General features: G+C 46.6%; 1 protein-coding gene across 2 annotated transcripts in view; it reads right to left on the reverse strand.

Moving 5' to 3' along the window:
• EPHB1 (EPH receptor B1) overlaps positions 1-21,743 on the reverse strand; it is a 1,076,389-nt gene that overhangs the window by 834,640 nt on the left and 220,006 nt on the right. For both annotated transcript variants that reach the window (XM_069618048.1, XM_069618049.1), the window contains exon 2: positions 5,889-5,953. In XM_069618048.1, the coding sequence (XP_069474149.1) occupies positions 5,889-5,953 (65 nt within the window). The remainder of the gene's footprint in view (positions 1-5,888; positions 5,954-21,743) is intronic.

Consider the following 21,743-nt stretch of genomic DNA (forward strand, 5'->3'; position numbering starts at 1 on the left):
CCCACCATTTCCTTTGTTCTCCCACCTTTTCCCTTGTTCTCCTATCCTTTCCTTTGTTCGCCTACCCTTTCCTTTGCTCTCCTGCACCTTCCTTCGCTCTCCTACACTTTCTTTTGTTTGCCTACCGTTTCTGTTTTTCTCCTACCCTTTATATTGTTCTCCCACTCTTTCCTTTGTTTGCCTACCCTTACGTTTGTTCTCCTACCCTTTCCTTTTTTCTCCCACCTTTTCCCTTGTTCTCCTAACCTTCCCTTTGTTCACCTACCCTTTCCTTTGTTTGCCTACCCTTGCTTTGTTCCCCTACCCTTTCCTTTGTTCGCCTACCATTTCCTTTGTTTGCCTACCCTTACGTTTGTTCTCCTACCCTTTCCTTTTTTCTCCCACCTTTTCCCTTGTTCTCCTAACCTTCCCTTTGTTCACCTACCCTTTCCTTTGTTTGCCTACCCTTGCTTTGTTCCCCTACCCTTTCCTTTGTTCGCCTACCATTTCCTTTGTTTGCCTACCCTTACCTTTGTTCTCCTACCCTTCCCTTTGTTCTCCTACCCTTTCCTTTGTTCGCCTACCATTTCTGTTGCTCTCCCACCCTTTCTATTGTTCTCCCACTCTTTCCTTTGTTCTCCCACTCTTTCCTTTGTGCTGCTACCCTTTCCTTTGTTCACCTACCATTTCTTTTGGTCTCCCACCCTTTCTATTGTTCCCCCACCCTTTCCTTTGTTCTCCTACCTTTCTGCTAAATGAACCACGAGGTAGAAAATTCGATAATGAAATGGATTAACATTCTAGAAAGGGAGACCCATGAAATGTGTTACGTGGTCGCTGAGTTATGGTCCTATGGAGACATATATAGTAACTTCTGGACCGGCCCCCAATGGAGTAGTTACACCTTCATCGCCATGACATGGGAGCTTGACCACTTACCTTACCTGTGCAAAGAAGTCTGTCTCATCTTCACATGGCCCCACACCCCGACCTAGCGTAGGGCACTATCATGGGAAAATACCCTACGTTCCTAGCAAGGATTTGAGACCAGGACAAGTCAACACTCATTGCAGTAGCCTTGTGCAACTCCCAAAGAAGGACGTTTTATGCAGTGCTCCCTGTGCTGTACAGTAGCTACGATCACTGAAGGAGCCAATCAGAAGTTCACAAAGGAGAAAAGCCTTATTTATTAACATCTGTTCCTAAACCTATGCATTTTGAGTAAACAATTACAACATTCCGGAAACTCCCGTTGTGTGAAGTAGAAACAACAGAAAGAAACACGAGGTGCTATACTGTCTCCTGAGAGTAGAAAGCGTCTAGCATGTGGGGTGGAGATACAAAATGTCCCGAACGGGCCAACCAGCGAAAGTGGCCGTAATTGGCCCATTCCAACCTGGCCACGAGGAGCTAGGCAGCCCAGCCCTCATTCTGTCTGGACGGTTCAGTGACTTCTCCCAATGAAGATATTTACAAAGCGAGATGTTGGGTGGTGTGTGACGGGGGTGTGCTTCACCCAATGGACCTCAGTGCCCCCACAGCCAGTGGAAATATTGCCATTTGTCCTAGATCAACGCCTTTACTCAGACGAACCGTTCCCCTTAATGTTCACTTTCAAAACCTATACTAGAGTTATTTTTAAATTGTGGTTTGGGGGCTTTATCCCTTTTATGGAATTACATGTATTTATTTATTTAAAATTGCACTGTGTGGATATAACCTATTATTCATTTGTTATGTTTCATTGTATCGCTTATTTCATTTTACCTTCAATGCCCATTGAGTTCAATCACTTTGCCCGGTCTGCCACCAGAACAAGCGTAAGGATTTCACTTGGTGCCAGTGTTTTCTCTCTTTGTGCAGAATTGTTTCAGGGATCTTTCATGCTTGCTTGACCTACATCAAACCACCACAAGCCCTCGGATCCCCCATGCAATTAACACAGAGTAAAAATTACGCAAACCCCTAGTCGCCCAAATGAGTATCAACAACAAACCCTTCGTGAACAACAACAGACTGGAAATGGGCTTAGTGCCCATCTTGTCTGCTTGCCAGCCCGCTGCCTGTTCTGGAATCGAAGGCGGGGTATGTAAGGATGGACTCTGCCTAGTCTTATATACTACACATCAGCACCCTGCCTCTCTGTAAGTCTACTTCATTCATTAACTGCTTCAGCCTACCCTGTTTACTTCTGTATTATAAGTGTGTGCCTAAAAACAGCTTTGAACTTTAAACTAAGCCGCTCCTGATGGATCATTTGCAAATAAGGTATATTCAGCTCTGGAGTGACTTCTTCTTTTTCAGTGGACCGACAGCTCGTGCTCTTAGAGCGATATTGACAAGTTGTGTACGTTTGCCCACTTACCACAAGGAATTATGGGAGTCAGATCCAAGTCCACCAAGACAAGATCTAGCCTGCTGTCGAGTAAGGAGTGTACCAACATTTCTCATTTAAACATGCAGGGGGAAGTGGTCCAATACTGGGTCATGGGGGAATTTCCCTACTTCTAGGTTTTCCTAGGCAAGGGGCAGCGATCCAATACTGGGGCATGGGTGGGATTCCCCTTCACCTAGGTTTTCCTAGGCAAGGGGCAGCGATCCAATACTGGGGCATGGGTGGGATTCCCCTTCACCTAGGTTTTCCTAGGCAAGGGGAAGTGGTCCAATACTGGGGCATGGAGGAATGTCCCTTCTTCTAGGTTTTCCTAGGCAAGGGGAAGCGGTCTAATACTGGGGCATGGAGGAATGTCTCTTCTTCTAGGTTTTCCTAGGCAAGGGGAAATAGTCCAATACTGGGGCATTGGGGAATTTCCCTTCTTTTAGGTTTTCCTAGGCAAGGGGAAGCGGTCTAATACAGGGGCATGGAGGAATGTCCCTTCATCTAGGTTTTTCCTAGGCAAGGGGAAATGGTCCAATACTGGGGCATTGGGGAATTTCCCTTCTTCTAGGTTTTCCTAGGAAAGGAGAAGCGGTCTAATATTGGGGCATGGGGGAATTTCCCTTTTTCTAGGTTTTCATAGGCAAGGGACAGTGGTCCAGTACTGGGGCATGGAGGAATTCCCTTCTACTAGGTTTTCCTAGGCAAGGGGAAGCGGTCTAATACTGGGGCATGGAGGAATGTCCCTTCTTCTAGGTTTTCCTAGGCAAGTGGAAATGGTCCAATACTGGGGCATTGGGGAATTTCCCTTCTTCTAGGTTTTCCTAGGCAAGGTGAAGCGGTCTAATACTGGGGCATGGGGGAATTTCCCTTCTTCTAGGTTTTCATAGGCAAGGGGCAGTGGTTCAGTACAGGGGCATGGAGGAATCTCCCTTCTTCTAGGTTTTCCTAGGCAAGGGGAAATGGTCCAATACTGGGGCATTGGGGAATTTCCCTTCTTCTAGGTTTTCCTAGGCAAGGGGAAGCGGTCTAATACTGGGCCATGGGGGAATTTCCCTTCTTCTAGGTTTTCATAGGCAAGGGGCAGTGGTCCAGTACAGGGGCATGGAGGAATCTCCCTTCGTCTACGTTTTCCTAGGCAAGGGGGAGTGGTCTAATACTGGGGCATGGAGGAATGAACCTTCTTCTAGGTTTTCCTAAGCGAGGGGAAATGGTCCAATACTTGGGCATTGGGGAATTTCCCTTCCTCTAGGTTTTCCTGGGCAAGGGGAAGTGGTCTAATACTGGGGCATGGATTAATTTCCCTTCTTCTAGGTTTTCATAGGTAAGGGGCAGTGGTCCAGTACAGGGGCATGGAGGAATGCCCCTTCTTCTAGGCTTTTATGGGCCAGTGTACTATTGCGTCTGCTACAGAGATCGGTTTCAGGTCTTGGTCCCAGGTTCGAACCTTGGCAAGTCAACTCAAGCCTTTATCCATCTGAAGCAGATAACATGAGTGCCATGGAGTGGGTTAACAATATACATCTACTATCTGTCTTGGAATTCGTTGTGAACTACAGTTACAGCTGGCTGCCATCTTCAATGTTCCTGTATGCCTATAACTGATATTTGCTGGTCTCACCAACACCCATTTACTGCTGTTTATGTAGTTAGTTTATGCCAAATGTGACAATACGACAATCTGTGCCTCTATCAGTGGTCAACATTAAATTCGATAATATGAAAGTGAATAACAGGCCTTTTTCTGACTTGATGTTTACTTTTATGTTGGTGGGCTAGATTCTTAGGGCGATCCTGGCCACACTGTGATCCTTTATCTGGGTTTTGTTTTGTCTATCCTCCATCTGAGAGAGTGTTTGTCAGATCCCTGACACATCATAGAGCAGCATCCTACTGTAATAGGCTCTGAAGGAAAGGAAGGAGCTAGCATGAATACATAGCAGTTTTACACACAAGGCATCTAATCATACCAGTGTGTGAACTATCTGGCAGCCGTGGTCTTCCAGAATGACTTGCCTGCCGAGGACCCTGGTAGGCTACATGTTCATGTGGGGAGTTCTGTGGATCCCAGGCCCTCTTTGTAAATAAGGGTGCATTATTGGTGGTGCCACTTGCTGTTTGCCCACGTTGATATCTGTGGTGCATGCTACAGTGCAGCAGATTTGTGTGTGGTGGTTAGAAATTGCCCACTTTCGGCCCCCACCATTGCTGTCATCCTGGGAGCACCGGGCAGAACGTCACAAAGCCAGAGGCAAGATGGAATCTGAGTGATGCTATATTGACATCACTAGTTCCCCCACAACTCACAGCCATTGAGGTTCCTCCAAGATTGTATGAGAGATCCCCTTGAGAGAAGGCTATTTTTTCATTTGTGGGTGATCTGTATTGCCGTTAATATCAAACTCCTGCAGCTTCTAATAGCAGGGCCGGGGATCAAACCCATGTTGCACAGCATCATCTTGTTGCCAGGACAAGCGATTTACCCCTCAGCCATCCTAGTGCCCGTGCCACCAAAAACAAGTCCATCTGGGTTTCTTAATGTAGACTTCATAACAGGTTTTGTATCTCATTGTTAATGATACAGGATCACAGAAGGTTTATTGCCTGAGCGACTGCCTATCAACCAACTCAGACAGTCATTTCCCAATGTTGGCCTAGGGTTAATGTAAGCCATTCATGTATTAGACCACCTAAGTCCCATATAAGTACTAGTAAGTCAACGACCAACCACAGTGATTAACATCCCCTTCTGGATAAAGCTGGTCAAAGTTGAGTGTGGACTTTCCGTCAATTACTGTTTTATTGCAAGGACGACTTGGGAGACCCCACAAGTGTATAACATCAATGTGTTCCATATTGTTTTGTGATTGCTTCATTGTAGCCATTGTAAATAACCTTGTAGCATCATTGTAAATAACCTTTTAGTATTAAGTGATACTAAACTGCATTATTGTATTTGTACTGAAGAACATTGATACCCTAAACAATCCTTCAGTACCCGCTTCTCTGTGAATCAAAGCAGAGGCTTCCTAATTGTGTGGCTACCATTTAACATTTTCAGTGCACACTATCCCCCAAATCCTATGGTGCCGGAGTAACAGGACAAAAGAAAGTTTGCTCGGTGGTGTCCAGTAATTGGGGATGGGGTCACATAGCAATTACCCCCCTTCTCTAATTATGATTTATATGCACACCTTGTGGCAGAATAAAACCACTTTTTGGGCTCATATCTACTCCCTATCACAGCCTAAGAAAAGAACCATCCAGTGGATCTTCAGGTGACTGTGTATGCAAAATGGGGCTATTCTTCACTCGCTGAATTGTATTCAGGTGTCTCAAATTAGACATGTATTCAAAGAAGGTGTTAATTTGCTGCAAATATGTATGGACATGAATGTTAAAGTCACATGGTAGCTGGGATTAGAGGCCTTTAACTTTAGGTCAGTCTTTGCAATAGGTCAGAAAGCAGTACAGAGACCACCTTCCCCCTCACCTGAGAGAGTATCATACCAATGTGAAATGGATCACTCACCCCTGAGGCAGGATTCGCCGTCCATCCCAGCTCTGCTGTGGCTGTTCTTGTGTCCATCAAGGTTTCTATGACGACAGAACAGTGAGTGTTACACAGAGTCCCATTGGAATCTTCACACAGACTAAGCATCACAACACACATTGCCCTCGACATTTTCACAACCCAGCACCCCACATCACAGCCTTCCCATGGAATGTTCCATCTCCAAAAGCAAAGTTGAACTCATTGTATTTGGTACAAAATGGATGTCACTTATTCCAACAACTGAAATGATTTGAACTCCAGCTAATGGTGGCTTCATCTTCTCTGGAAATTAAATAAAGACCACATTTGGTTGAATGACGTTAACAATTGGGTAGTATGCCAGGCAGTGGCCATGACTCTGGTGGCCAAATCTTAAAGGGATCCCATAAACGGTCAAGGAAGCTACTTTGGAGGCAAGTGTTGGGCCGTGGAAATCGACACACGGTTGTATGAGGCCATAGTTTGCCAAATGCACAGCAGCTTCATAAAGATACAATAATAACCCGAACGTGCTGATCCCAGAGTTGTATACTATGAACACTCACATCTATCTCTAACTCCATGTATCCAAGGAAAGAGAATCAATTGATGAAAATGGTCGCTGGGCTTCAATAGTCAACACACATTTCTACAGACCCAAACCCACCAGGTCCTGGGGTCCTTCACTTTTCCACCAGTATTTATACTCTGTGTCTCGACCATGGGGAATGCGGGTTCTTCTGTAGCAACAACTGTGCTCATGTTGCATCTGATGTAATCTTCTAAACTGGTCCTGTCCTTTTCGGCTTATTGCCTACTTCACTCACCCTCACTTTTCTTTGCCCTTGAGGCTTTTTAATGTCCTCAATATGTCCTGCCTCCTCCCCTCTTGCCCACAATATATAAGGAGGTCGCTAAGCTTCGTCTCGTCTTATTTGTATGCCAAGCTTGCACCACGATGGCGCATCTCAACTGCATTCCTTGTACTCTGTTCCTTTAACAATGTCAGCTTAATGAATGACGACTGAGTTTATTGTTTGATTCTTTTAATTGTGCATATCTTCGGCGAAGGGCACTCAGTCACGCAGGGGGCTGGAACCGCAGGTGAAACTACACATTCTCCACCCACTGTTACAGCCACCCGCGGCCCATTCCTGGGTGGTGCCATCTTTTTTTTTTTTTCTCGAATGTGGGGCGGCGTCAGGTGTTGTTTTCTTTCCCTCTGAGTTAGTCTCCGGAGGAAAGAAAATAAACCATGTGTACCCTGGTTAAAACCTGTTTAAATACCAGTGCACCATGTTTGCGCCTGTGGCACTGTACCGCGCTTCTAAACATATATAAATTAAGCAAAACAAAGGGGGGTCTTGGAATCTCTATACCAGCACGAACACAGCCCAATGACCTGTTCTTGGGTGAATAACCCCTGGGAGAGACTCTACCAAGTCTTTAGCTCAATGTCCCTTTCACAGAGAAGACATTTCCCCGCATATCAGCCTTTGTCCTGCCCAGGGGCAGTCCAGCGCCGAAATGCTAGGCAATTCTCCTCTGAACAAGAGTACCATCAGTAACCCCATGCACGTGTTTCAGCCTTGTTGGGCATCATCAGTGAGGTGAAACTGTTGCCTCTCAATATATATAAATTAAGACATGATGCAAGATCATCTGGCATGGGGCCTGTTAACAGCATTACATTGACTCCCCTTTGCGGCGAGTGCAACAAGTTTTGTCCATGGTCTGAGTTGTTTATACGGAAAAATGTGGCCTGTATTCACTAAACTTTCCAACCACCAACCAACCCTGGTTAGCAAAGCCAATGAATACTTCTATTTAGTGAGCCCTCATTGCTGTATCCGTTTGAGAGATGTAATAATGCCCAGTAGCTATATTAAAGAGAGAGAGAGAGATAGAGAGAGGGAGATAGAGAGAGAGAGAGAGAGAGAGAGAGAGAGAGAGAGAGAGAGAGAGAGAGAGAGAGAGAGAGAGAGAGAGAGAGAGAGAGCATGTGTGTACACGCATTTGTGTGTGCTGTGCGTGTGTGTGTGTTTTTTAGTGCTCTGGAATCTGTGGCTCTGCAATATTTTGTACTCCAAATCCCATGATCCCTCGTAATAGCAATGCTGGACAGTGCTGATGGAAGTTGTAGTCTAACACATCTGGTGAGCCAAAGGTTGCAGATCCCTATTCTTTGTTGTGCCAGGGATGAGTTTCTGGTAGATTGACACGTCCTGCCTATGCTTTTCTATATCTACCATTCTGCTTGCTAGATGTGCGCTCTAAGGGGAGCCGTCACTTGTTTTCTTGAGTGTCACTTCTGAATTTGCATTCATTCAAATTTCTACCAAATACCTGTTTGCCACACTTCCACACAATGGTGGCTAGATGTGTAATTCCCCTGCCTCTGCCCCGGAGTCACACTAGTAAAGGCATATACCAATAAGCTCCAGGTGTTGGAACCCAGAGGAACAAACTCAGCAGGAGAATTTAGAGAATTGCAATTATGCAAAGAAGAAACAGCTCTGGCGCTTAGCTGCACAAAGCTCAGGTTTACTAAATACGTTCATCTTAAAACTGCCAGGGTTTTCGAGCAGCACCTGGATGTCATAATGTACCCCAAGATGTGTTCGCTGTATTACAATGTGAGGGTTCTTATTTCTTTCACTGATTGGACGGGCCTTTCACCACACACACGTGTGTGTCCATGAGAATGGCTCATGCCTTCTTCCTGTGCCCAACCCTTGAGCTTCAAAGGAAATCATGTTGAGACAGGAGTGCGGTATATGTATGAGGAGCAGGTTTGGGCGCGCTGCCTGCAGTCTTTACCACCTCTAGCTACCTAGAATGAAAGCATAGTCACTTCCGGTTCCCGTAATTGAGACAGGAGTGCGGCATATGTATGAGGAGCAGGTTTGGGCGTGCTGCCTGCAGTCTTTACCGCTTCTGCCTACCTAGAATGAAAGCATAATCACTTCCGGTTCTCGTAATTGAGACAGGAGTAAAGCATTTGTATGAGGAGTAGGTTTGGGCGCGCTGCCTGCAGTCTTTGCCGCCTCTAGCTACCTAGAATGAAAGCATAATCACTTCCGGTTCTCGTAATTGAGACAGGAGTAAATCATTTGTATGAGGAGCAGGTTTGGGCGCGCTGCCTGCAGTCTTTGCCGCCTCTAGCTACCTAGAATGAAAGCATAGGCACTTCCGGTTCTCGTAACTGAGACAGGAGTAAAGCATGTGTATGAGGAGCAGGTTTGGGCGTGCTGGCTACCTAGAATGAAAGCATAATCACTTCCGGTTCTCATAATTGAGACAGGAGTAAAGCATTTGTATGAGGAGTAGGTTTGGGCGCGCTGCCTGCAGTCTTTGCCGCCTCTAGCTACCTAGAATGAAAGCATAGGCACTTCCGGTTCTCGTAGCCAGGGCCGGCAATGCTGCACAGACAGTGGTGCAGGCTCTTCCCTAGCTGGACTGAGTCTGGATTGGAGCCACAAAGAGAATCCATATTCTTTTCGACGCCAGTAATTAATTGTGAGCTGATATGCTTCCCACTTTTAGAGCTGTTGAGATTTATTAGCATAAACTATTTGTTTATGCTTTTGTATGTATTGTTTTATGTTCACATTAATGCGATGTATTTCTGAACAGGCTTTTATCTTCGGCTACAAATAGACCTGGCCTAAGTACCTTATGGAAGCAAGCTTTAATTAGCCCAGGAATGTGCCACTTTGTATTCTCCTATTCTGCTTTTGTCCAGGTGGCCTGCTTTCTACTCTTCAGAAACTCTCTTCTTGCTTGTTGATCCTTAGGGTCGCTTTTCCTATTGTCCTAAAACCCACTGCAGCGCCTCGAAATGCACGAGATCCCCAGCATAGGGGTCAGAACCGCCGCTGCATCTGGTGCCTCACCACAGCATCAAACCAGTCGGGATGAGACTGTGCACCAGACAGAATTGTCCACTCCCGATAAGTCTTTTGCCCAGAACTGTATGTTTCAAGTCTAACACCACAACACGCCAAATGATCAGTGTCAGTAGCCATGAATTCTTGATCATCTGTTTACTCCAATGAGCACTGCCAAGTTTGTTTCAACTTTTACATTCATTTTCTTGATATGTCATAGCTAAAGTCAGGAGAAACTGAAGACCAAGCATTGGCCAAGGCAACACTTTGGCTTTTTTGTAAGCATGGGAAAGGTATTTTTTGGCTCTGCCCTAATGGTTGGATATAGCCATAACAAAATGGTGCTTGTACCTGGGTAAATTAAGGCAAATGCCAATCTATTACTTATACGAGAGCCAACATTGTTAGCTTTGCCAATGCTTATTTTTAACAGGAATTCAATGCAAGGAACATTTGTAAGGGCACACATACTGCTTATAAATCAAATGGGTAGAGACAACTTGAGTAAGGCATTTTATTACACCAGGAGCTGATTTACAGCCACAACTCATAACCTTTCAGAAGATTGCTTAGAAATGACACATGGATTACCGGAAAAGGCATAGAGCTCTCTCAAATAGATCTCTCAGGGGCTGTGTTTTGGGTGGGTGAGACGAGGCTGGTAGTTAGTGGCTATGGTCAAAGGGACTATCATGGCTAAAGGTGGTCAATGGGTGGGTTTGAGTTTGAGGAAGTGGGTGGCCATGCAGGCGGTCATAGTGGATAGACACAGTGGAGTTGTGAGGGGAGGAGAGTTGGAAGTATATTTGTGTGTCATCTGCTTATTGGTGAAAATGTACATTGGGGTTGCTAAGAGGATGTCTGAGGGATTCAACATGTAGGGTAAAGAGGAGGGGTGACAGGGAGTATCCCAGCAGAACCCCGTACTTGACTGCAGTTGCGTTAGACCAAATGGGGGGTATGAAAGTGTTTCCGGGATAATATTCAAGACTCCAGAAAAAGATCCTTACTGGATTACATACATCAATTATAAACTCAAGATTAAGTATACAATGAAGTTACTACTATATACGTTATCAGTGATGTAGAGAAATTCATAACTCAACTTCTTCAAAAAATATATTTTATTCAATATCAATACAAATGTAATACAACACAATAATCAAGATAAGTGGCATTACAATAAAATACATATGTTAAGTCTGCCACCACAAACTCATATAACATACAGCAATGTTAACAACAATTGAATTAACCATGCAACAGACTTACTGTGAAAGGTATACAAAAATCATAACAAACCCTGGATACATTTGATATGTGGGGGCACTGTGTCTCACTTTGGGCCTAGGTGGGCAGACCAAGCCTCTAATTGACCTGTTTGCCTCCTTCTGTGACTCACAAGGCTGCCTGTGCAGGGCTCAGGTCTCCCTGCCAACAGCATTTGCTTGCAAGCTGGAAACTCTAGGTAAGCTAAATATTTCTGAATGTACAGCAATTATTCCTTTGTGGATTACTTTATAGCACTGTATCCTCGACAAGGAAATGCTCTGCCGAGGAACAACTTTGGCTAGCATGCGAGCGACCCCATAGTTGGGGAACTGCAAGTTTACACGTTATCTTACAAGCACGGGACTCCAGAGCTCACAGAGCATCCTCTAAATTTGCAACATGGTATCAAGCACTGGACTCCAGAGATCACAGAGCATTCTCTACATTTGCAACATTGTATCAAGCACTAGTCTCCAGAGATCACAGAACATTCTCTACATTTGCAACAATGTATCAAGCACTGGACTCCGGAGCTCACAGAGCATCCTCTAAACTTGCAACATTGTATCAAGCATGGGACTCCAGAGATCACAGAGCATCCTCTAAGCTTGCAACATTGTATCAAGCATGGGACTCCAGAGATCACAGAACATCCTCTAAACTTGCAACATTGTATCAAGCACTGGTCTCCAGAGCTCACAGCGCATCCTCTAAACTTGCAACATTCTGTCAAGCATTGGGCTCCAGAGCTCACAGAGCATCCTCTAAACTTGCAACGTGGTATCAAGCACTGGACTCCAGAGATCACAGAGCATTCCCTACATTTGCAACATTGTATCAAGCACTAGTCTCCAGTGATCACAGAACATTCTCTACATTTGCAACAATGTATCAAGCACTGGACTCCGGAGCTCACAGAGCATCCTCTAAACTTGCAACATTGTATCAAGCATGGGACTCCAGAGATCACAGCGCATCCTCTAAGCTTGCAACATTGTATCAAGCATGGGACTCCAGAGATCACAGAACATCCTCTAAACTTGCAACATTGTATCAAGCACTGGTCTCCAGAGCTCACAGCACATCCTCTAAACTTGCAACATTCTGTCAAGCATTGGGCTCCAGAGCACACAGAGCATCCTCTAAACTTGCAACATTGTATCAAGCATTGGGATCTGGAGATCTGGGGCTGGCTCTTCTGATGATGTCTGGAAAATAGAACCTGCTTCAGAATTTCTTTTATTATCGAGCTGGTGTGGGAATATGGGGGGAGAGTGCGTGAATCCGAGTCTGAACAAAATCAAGTGTTTCAGGTTATTTTTCTTTTTTAAAGGTTTTCATATGTGTTTATTCAAAGTATTTATGGATGATTTGCTAATTGCTTAAATGTTGTTTGTAGCTAAGGTTTAAGACTAAAATCAATGGCTAATAAACATGTTTTTTAATCAAGTGCTTGTTTTTTCTTTCCCAGAGCTTTGAGTGGACCTAAAAAAGGGAGTCAGGCTTTCTCCGTTGGGGTCGAGGTTCACTTTCACTACCTTGCATGGCCTCCCTAGGGTGCTGGTGAGGGTCAAAAACTCCCAGGACTGTTATAGACTTAAGGGATCATGACCTGGCGATTCTCTCAATACTACCCCCAAGCTCAACATTCATTGCCTCGAGGCTCAAGGTGGCACCCCCTCCGCCCCCCTCCCAGTCACCTCCTTGGTGGTTCCCAGTTGACTTCATCACAGGGTATATATACACCTTTCTTTTCCTCCTCCATGACAAGGGCGCATGATAATAGCTAAAGTAATACCGTTTTTTGCATTATATATACACCTGACACAGAGATCTTTGTGACATGGAGGTCTCAGGCTTGAATCCTGATAAGAAAGCCTGAAGAGGTATCTATGTAGCTTCTGCTTATCCTCAGAGAAAAGGCAGAGTTTCCTGCACTGGAAGACTGTTATGCCTATAGATTGCACATCTAGCCTCCCTTCCAAATCCCAGAAGTGTGCTAATATCCATACATACATGCATACGTATATCCAATCATTTCTACCCTCTCAGCCATCAATCCATACAAGCATATTCACCCGCTGATCCATGCACCCGTGTATCCTGTCATATTCACCTAATCACAAAAACATCCAGACCTATTGTGATTGCCAATGCTTGTGTTAACGTGTGTTTTTTCTCTTTGTCCTTTATGGGTTGCACAATTAAACCCTGCCCCACCCTAGTATCCCTGTGCCTTCCCCTGCAACATCTTCCCTATTTCTCCATCCTCCTTTGACCTCTGCCTGTAGATCAATACATTTTTTTGCCCTTACCCCTTCCTTACCTTATTCTGCCGACCTTTTCCCCAAGCACGATCTTTAAATTCTGTTCTCACATATTTCTGCCTAAACATAATGGCGACTATCACGAGGCAGGAGAGCAGAGAGGAGTTAAGTGTTTCTCCAAAGCCTTGCTGCCTTTTCTTTTGCCGGCAGATATCATTTACCACCGTCTGCCCCCCTTAACATTTGATGACATTTTATTTCATTTTCTGCTAATTAACACCGTCTCCTTAATCATCGCTTCCTCAATGATCTTTGCCGAAAACAGAGCAATCCCAGCGGTGCCAGCTGCAGGGAGCACAGCCTCATGCAGCGAACATAGAAAATGGGACAGAGGAGCGGGTGACAGCTCCAATGTGAGCTCACGGGATTTAGGAGCATCTGTGGGTGAAACAGAGGTCTGTACCATCCTATAACACCACAGGTACGTGTAGACGTGCTTCTGCATCACTTACACGGGGACGCGGCCCACACGATGTGGGGGGGGGGGCATGGGTGAAGGGCAGAGACCCCTCATATACTGTACATAAATGCAAGCAATTCTTTCCGCTCGATGCGTTTTTCTCTGGGTGCTTTTCATCAGAATAAAACCTTCCTGAGTTTATGATATTGATGCTCCCCGTGACCCGAGAAGCCATTTTGTGGCAGCCGTCACGATCCAGGGCACATGACACAATGCAATATGTACTGCTATGTCAACCAGAGGCACAGAAACTCATTGCCAAAGTGGCATTATATGGTCAATGTTGATGTGAAAGCTGTTTTCTACAGTGTACAGCTGTCATTGGTACTGCGTCTCTGCGCTGTATCCTTGCCAGAAAGTGCAATCGCTGCACAACTCAGGGCTTCAGTAGTCAGGAGGGACGGCGCCTTGGGTGCTTATTGTCTGTGGTGATGGGAAGGTGTACGGTGGGGTCGGACTGGTGCTCGGAACTTAGGGTGACCAGATTTTCAAAACAAAAAACCGGGACGGCCAACAACATAAAAGAGGGACTACCCCATAGTAGCCTACCAATTACTGCCCCTCCCCCAACACGCCCCCACAACCACCCCCAACCGTATTTCCAGCACTTCTCCTTCCTATGAACTGTATATAATCTCATTTGTGCAGTTTTTTCGGTGAATCGTGGCATGTTACCTCAAAACGGGCGTTAGCTCTAATTGATATTACATGGCTTGCTGTACAACAATTTCCAAGCCAGTCTCTGTGGTGCAGACAGTAAGTGTTCTGCCTTGTTCCTGAGAGGTTGGGGGTTGGAGCCAAACTTCAAAATTCTGAAAGTGTTGTGAAAAATAATTACAGTTTTAATTAAAGTAGCCCCCCAAACATGCGAACCCCGGACAGGGTTTCAAAAATGAAAAAACTGCAGGGACAGGGACGGAGGGTGATTTCCCCGGACTGTCGGGGAAAACCCGGACGTCTGGTCACCCTATCAGAACTGCCATTGCAAGCTTGTCCTTGCGGCTAGCCTGGGGGATGAATAGCGTGCGTGGTGTAGTGTGGGCCAGGGCTCTGGCATTGGTCGAGGCGAATCTGCCTTCCCGCAAGACTCACAGGCACGTAAAGTGCCATGTGGAGTCGCATAGCTGCCCTTCTGTAAAGACTTGGCACGGGTTTGGGAGGAGCAGGGCAGGGAGGCTCCCTTCCCGTCCCTGTAGCTCTCGCGGCCTGTGATCCTGGCATGGAAGAATGACAGTGAGGATGACCATTGCCCTAATGTCGTGATCGTTTTAGCAAGGGGCACCCGATACAGGCAGCACCAGAGGTGTTGCTAGTTGTGGAAAAGATCCGGGTCTACAGTAATGTCGGGCCTGTCGCGACTCGTTTTGGCTGTGGTCCCTCAGCTTCTATCCAGGGCTACAACCAAAAGACCTGGGGCTATTGCCGTCCCCCGTTTCCCCCTGCCCCACAGACCTCCCTAGCAACGCCTCTGGGAGGCACCAAGGCTGAACCTTCTTCATTCTAGACATTGAGGCAACTCTTCTTGCCACCTCCCTGTGCATAAAAGGCCCTATGCTTAAAATGGGCCTTCGGCTCTCTGTCCTATTTTTTCCCTGTAGGTGGCACATCATAGTGCATGTAATGCTGTATATTTGTTAAACCTTCTTTGAACTTGACAATAGTTCATGATGGGCTCTGGATTGGGTATATTTCCTGTATGTATTTTACTCGAGCACATATTGTACGGAATTTGTGTAGCCTGCTTGCATTCTCTGGAAATAATTCATGCTATGGCCACAATTTGTAATTCGTATTTTATATGAGCATGTCTTGCTTTCTGTGCATGTTGTAAACTTGTATGGCAGCAGTGGAAATAAAGAGATAGAGCATATGTGGTAAGGGGGATAGCTATGAGGCAACGCGGTTTTCTTGGAAGCAAGACAACGCCGCACAACATAGGTTTCAATCCCGATCCCGGACTTAGAAACCAATCTCTGGTATTAAGAACGTTATAAAAGAACAATTATAATTATATTTATGAAGAGGTGTCCTTCCCAGTGCCACCAGTTTAACATCCAAAATTATATATGACGTGGGCATAAGACACATCACTTCCCAGTTATGTCTGCCTGCACTTTCATCTCAATTAGTAAGACCTGTTAGCCAACTAGTGGGGGAAGCTAGAAAAGTAGGCGCAGAGTAGGGAGGAGAGGTGCAGGAGGACATGGGGAAATGGGGGTTTAGTAGCTGAAATGATGGGTTTGGTAAGAAAGAGGAGATGTAGAAAGGGGAATGGGGAGATAGGAGAAGCAATGACGCCAGAATTGGCCCTGCAGAGGTTGGCAACAAGGGTTTAGAGGATGGGTGTGGGTGAAATAGTTGGCAGGGCTTGGGGTATGGAAGTCTGAGTGGCGGTTCACAGGAGAAGTGGCAAAGAATGGCTAGGAGAGGAAGCAGTGTTCGCCGGTGGAGACTGCAGCGCGGCCGTCACCCAACAGCGACTGACAAGGTAAGCAAGGTGTGGGCTGGGGAAACAGCTATTACTGCTCCCTATTAAACTGTCCCATCTCTCTTATTACTCCTATTGGCAAACAGCTTGTAGTCTGCTGCACGTCGCCCACAGTTGTATGTTATCCATATTTGGCATTAGGCCATTGTCCTAGCCATTTCTGGCAGTAGGCCTCTATCCAGGATTCCCAAATCTGTGTGTTTTTGCATTTGCTGTTCTGTTGTGAAATTTAGGCTAATTTCCCTCTCTCTAGGGAACTCGAATCTTGGGGTGTTTTGCATTTGATGTTCTTTTGTGAAATTTAGGCTTTTTTCCCCCTCTATCTAGGAAACTCGTATCTAGGGGTGTTTTGCATTTGTTGTTATGTTTTGAAATGTAGGCTTTTTCGCACTATCCAAGCAGCTCAAATCTAGATGTTTTACATTTGATGATGCATTTTAAACTTGGAATCATTTACCTCTGTCCAGGTGACTCGGATCTAGGTGTTTTGCATTGCAGTTGTGTTGAAGTTTAAGCATTCCTCCCTCTATCCAGAATTCTAGACACCCTCCCCTCCATACAGTACGATGCTCCCAGCTCTAGGTCTCTTGGTCTCTTCGACTAGCTCGCCCTCCACCTGCCGCAGGACTCTTGTCATTGGTCTGGACTTGCTTCCTTGTGAACCTGATCCATCAGCACCTGTCTTGCCGCTAGGCTGCCTGGTGTGTTTGTCATGCATTGTGCAGTACTCCCTCCCTCTCATTCTCCCCTTTCCAGCTCTCTCCCTCCATGGTGCTTTCCATCTCCCCTATCTTATCAAAATGCTACTCTATAACCTAACCTATGTTTCTTTCGAAGTCTGGAAGAAATAATTTCAAGAAAGATCACCCGGTCTCCAATCCCGGCCAGCCAATCGCTGACCCCTATGTCAATGCTCCTTCCAACCAAACTGTCATTGACATCCTCTTTGTCGTTCCCTCTCTGGACCTTTGGATTCCCCATATGTTCTCCGTGCTCTCCCCTTTCTCTTCTTCACCCATTAATGGTGGAACCCGATGGGAAGTACTCTTGCCATATTTTCCATCCTCTAGGGGCATCATTAATGTCTACCAGAATGGCACTGTCATGGTCGAGGGCTCTTAGCCCAACGTCCTCCTTCTTAATAGGCAACTTCCGTCTCTCATCAACTTCCTCCCTTCTCCTTCAACTCCCCCTTCTGCCACCCCTCTGTCCCCTTCGCCACCACCGACGGGCGTACCACATTCCTGTACCCCTCCTCAGAAGATCTTCAAAGGTGGCAACCAGCTCCGCTTAGCTACCCTCAACACTCGCTCTACTGTTAACCACTCTTCTGACATCTGCCACCTCCTTGAAGACTTTGACCTTGACGTCCTCGCTCTCACAGAGACGTAGTTCAAGGCCAGCTATGTCACTACTTTGACACACTCCTGCTAACCAGTCTGGGGGCAGAGTGGCCCTGATCTTTCCTGAAGGGGTCCCTGCTACTATCATACCCACTCAGTCCTACTCTTCCTTTGAATGCTTTGTCTGCTGGATTGGTGTCTCTACAATCCTCTCGCTGGCTCTTGCCACCATCTGCAGGACTCCTGGTCCAGTCTCCCTCTTCCTCTCTGAGTGGTTTGACCTCACCTCTTCTCTCCTTGCCTTCCCCTCCAGTCTTCTCTTCCTATGAGACTTCAATATTCACCTTGACTCCCCTCATGAAGCCTCTGAGCTCTTCCGAAGCCTCTGTGACTATCTTTCCCTCACCATTCCTCCCTCCCGAACGACACACTCAGCCAGACAGACCTTGGATGCTCTCATCTCAGCAGACATCCCCATCTCCAACCCTCTCACTACACCTCTCTCCTGGTCTGATCACTCTCTCCTGTACTCTGATCTAGATCTCTTAAATCCCCCGGCTAAGCCTCCATCCGCACTGCCAGTCTCCTTCTCCGTCATTGGAATGATGAAGCGAGTGTCAATTGCTGTTTTTCCAGCCACTTTCATTCCCCCTCCCACTCGGGCCACTGACTCTCACACTGACACAGTCCTTGCTAACCTTCACCTCTCCATCTCCAATACTCTGGTCATCCTTGCCTCTGTCATGAGGATCCACATGAGGCCTGCCTCCAAGCGCAACACCTGGTATGATTTTCGACTTAGCATCTCTGAAACGCAAGTGCAGAGCTGCAGAGTGGAAGTTGCAGGTTTTGAGCACATCCTAAAACAGACTGGCCTGCTGCCTGCTCCAAAGGAAATACAGACTCTCCGTCTGTTGAAGAAAAAGAAGTATATCTATGCCTGCAGCTCTGGGGCCATTAACAACATGGCTGAGCTGTTCAAAATCTGCAAGGAACTCGCCATTCCTACTGCAGTTTCCAATTCTCCTCTGACATCCCTGACCCTCTGCACCGCACTGGCCCCTCACTTCATAACCAAAACTCAGGATATCCTGTCCTCATTCTCCTCTACACCACTCCCTTCTCCCTCATGTGCTCTCAGGCCTCCCTTGGGCCCCCTCTCCCTTTTCCCTCCCTCTCTCCTCCTTTCTCACCCATATCACCGGATGAGGTCTCTAGACAAGTCCTCTCTATGAAAGTCTGTTCCAAACAGATGGTCCCTTGCCCCTCCAATGACAACATTGCTCCCTTGCTCCAGCCTTGGCTGATTTCTGCAATTAATCATTTGCCACTGGCTCCTTCCCGCCACTCCTCAAGCAGTCCCTTGTGCAACCTCTCCTCAAAAAGCCTTGTGTTGACCCCTCCTGCCTGGCTAAATACCACCATATCCCCATTACCCCCTTCCTGTACAAACTCTTGGAGAAGCTGGTCATCTCACAGTGGATCCATCACACTGAATCTGTTGGTTGTCTCCACAACCACTAGTATGGCTTCAGAGCAGCCAGAGGCATGGAAGCTGCACTCCTGAACACCCGTGAAGACTTGCCCTCAAATCTTGATTCCAACTCTCCTTCCATTCTCATCCTTCTTTACCTTTCCTCTGCCTTTGATATGGTCAATAATGCTGCCCTAATAAACCGGCTCTGTGCTACCCTGGGCATTAAAGGCCTGGCACTGGACTGGTTGAGCTGGGCCCTTGTCTCTCCCCATCACACTCTCCACCTACAGCGTCCCTCTGAGCTCTATCCTCTCACCGTGGCTCTTCAACATCTACCTTGCCCCTCTATCCCATTTGATATCCACCTTCTCTCCTCACTTCCAGTGTTATACGGATGACACACAGCTCTCCTTCAAGCTTCCCTCCACTGCCTCCTCTCTCATTCCCCACTGTCTGACTGCTATTCAGGCATGGTGTGCTAACGATCTCGGCTTTAATGCCAGTAAGACTGAAATCCTTCTCATTGGAACCCAAGCTCCCTCCTTCCCTCCTACTCTCTGGCTGCCCTCAATGTGTCCCCTCCCCTTCCCCTCCTGTGTGGCAAATAACTTTGGTGTCATCTTTGACTCCTCTCTCTCCTTCTCTCTTGACATCACGGACCTTGCCAAGAAGGCCCACTTCCAGCTGAACCTCCTCAGAAGCATTCTCCCTTTTAATCACCTTTCCTCAGAAACTCAATGTCTCCAGAGCTCTGGCACTCTCTAAACTGGACTACTGCAACAGCCTCTTCCTCAATCTGCCTAATTCCTCCTTTCCCCCTTCAACTAATCCAGAAAAGGGCTGCAAGACTTATCCTTGGCCTCAAGTCCATGGACTGCATCTCTCCAACCCTAAATTCTCTCCACTGCTTCCTGGTTTCTGTGAGCATTAAGTTCAAGACACTCTGCATCATTCACAAGGTTTTCTGGGGCGTGGGACCTGCTGCACCCAACTTTCTCTCCATAAATACCTCCCCGCTAGAGCCCTTCAGTCTTCTAGCTCCAACTCTCCTTCTGATTCATACAAGGCACCAGGCCCTTCTCAACCAGTCTACCCCAGCACTTGGTCTCCCTTGACCCTGACTCCCCCAAACCTGATCTTGTCCCACTGGGCTCCCTCTGCCCCTGCACTTGCCGGGCTGGTCTTGCACCCCTATTGAGACCATCCACCCCTGTCGTCGCACTTATCACCTGGACCTTCTTTCCCCTGCACTCTCTGCATTCCCCTGGCTCTTGTCTACCTGGCCTCACCTTAGCACTCCCCTGGCCCATGGGCCCTCTTCCTCCCTTCCTCCTCCACCCCCCCTAGCAATTTGTGCTTGCAACTCCGACCTGCACTTGCTTTCCCCCCTTAGCATTAGCGCGTTCTGATCTGATCAGCAATTCCACCCCCTCCCCGTCCCCCTGCACCTCTTGTTACTGCACTTGCACGATCTGAATGACACAAGGCCTAATAGGCAAATTTTTTGTTTTTGTTTTCTTCATCCCTGTCCTCCCCCTCTTTTGTCTTGTTGCACCATTTGCTGTATTAGTGCATTATAAATACCCAAAAAATAAATAAGGGTAGAACAGGCAGGAAAGTGGAATCAGGGAAGGCAGTGGAGTGGGAGAATAGAGTGAAGTCTTTAGGGGTCAAGGACGCTAGCGGAGACCAGTGGGTGTAACTATGCACAGAGGAATAGGGACCAGGAAAGTATAGCTAAGCTGACAGGTGGGGGAGATTCAGACTAACATGGTGGAAAGTCCGTTTATCCCCCCACTGCAGTAGTCAACTGTGGTGAAAGGTGAGGAAAGGGGTGTTGGAAGACGCCCAGCACCAGCCACAGATGAGGAGTGCAATGGATGGCTTTCAGAATTTGGACCATGATGATGATGATGATATATTTATAGCACGCTTAATACCCAGATGTCTCTTAGCACGGACGCGGACATTGAACCTGTGGTGCTCTGTGACGTCTTGCTTCCAAGGCAAGCACGTTGCCCCTGAGCTATCCTCCCAAGGCAAGAAGGACAGCAAGAAGAAATTAAAAAGGACAGGAAGAAGAAAGTAAAAAGGGTTGGGAACTAATTGAGGGAGGACCAAATGACGCCTGGCAGGTGATCAGAGGATTTTGTGAGAGTATACAGCGTAGGGAGGAATTAATTGGTAAAAAGGTGTTGGAGAATCTTTTAAGGTTTGAAAAATGTACGAGTTAGCAAAAAGGCATCTAGCGCTGGTAACTATTAAAGAACCGTAGAACCTACCTAGAATGTTCGGATCCAAGGCAAGCACGTTGCCCCTGAGCTATCCTCCCAAGGCAAGAAGGACAGCAAGAAGAAATTAAAAAGGACAGGAAGAAGAAAGTAAAAAGGGTTGGGAACTAATTGAGGGAGGACCAAATGACGCCTGGCAGGTGATCAGAGGATTTTGTGAGAGTATACAGCGTAGGGAGGAATTAATTGGTAAAAAGGTGTTGGAGAATCTTTTAAGGTTTGAAAAATGTACGAGTTAGCAAAAAGGCATCTAGCGCTGGTAACTATTAAAGAACCGTAGAACCTACCTAGAATGTTCGGATAC

Source organism: Ambystoma mexicanum, chromosome 10, assembly GCF_040938575.1.
Source record: "Ambystoma mexicanum isolate Mex_15411 chromosome 10, UKY_AmexF1_1, whole genome shotgun sequence".
Taxonomy (NCBI): domain Eukaryota; kingdom Metazoa; phylum Chordata; class Amphibia; order Caudata; family Ambystomatidae; genus Ambystoma; species Ambystoma mexicanum.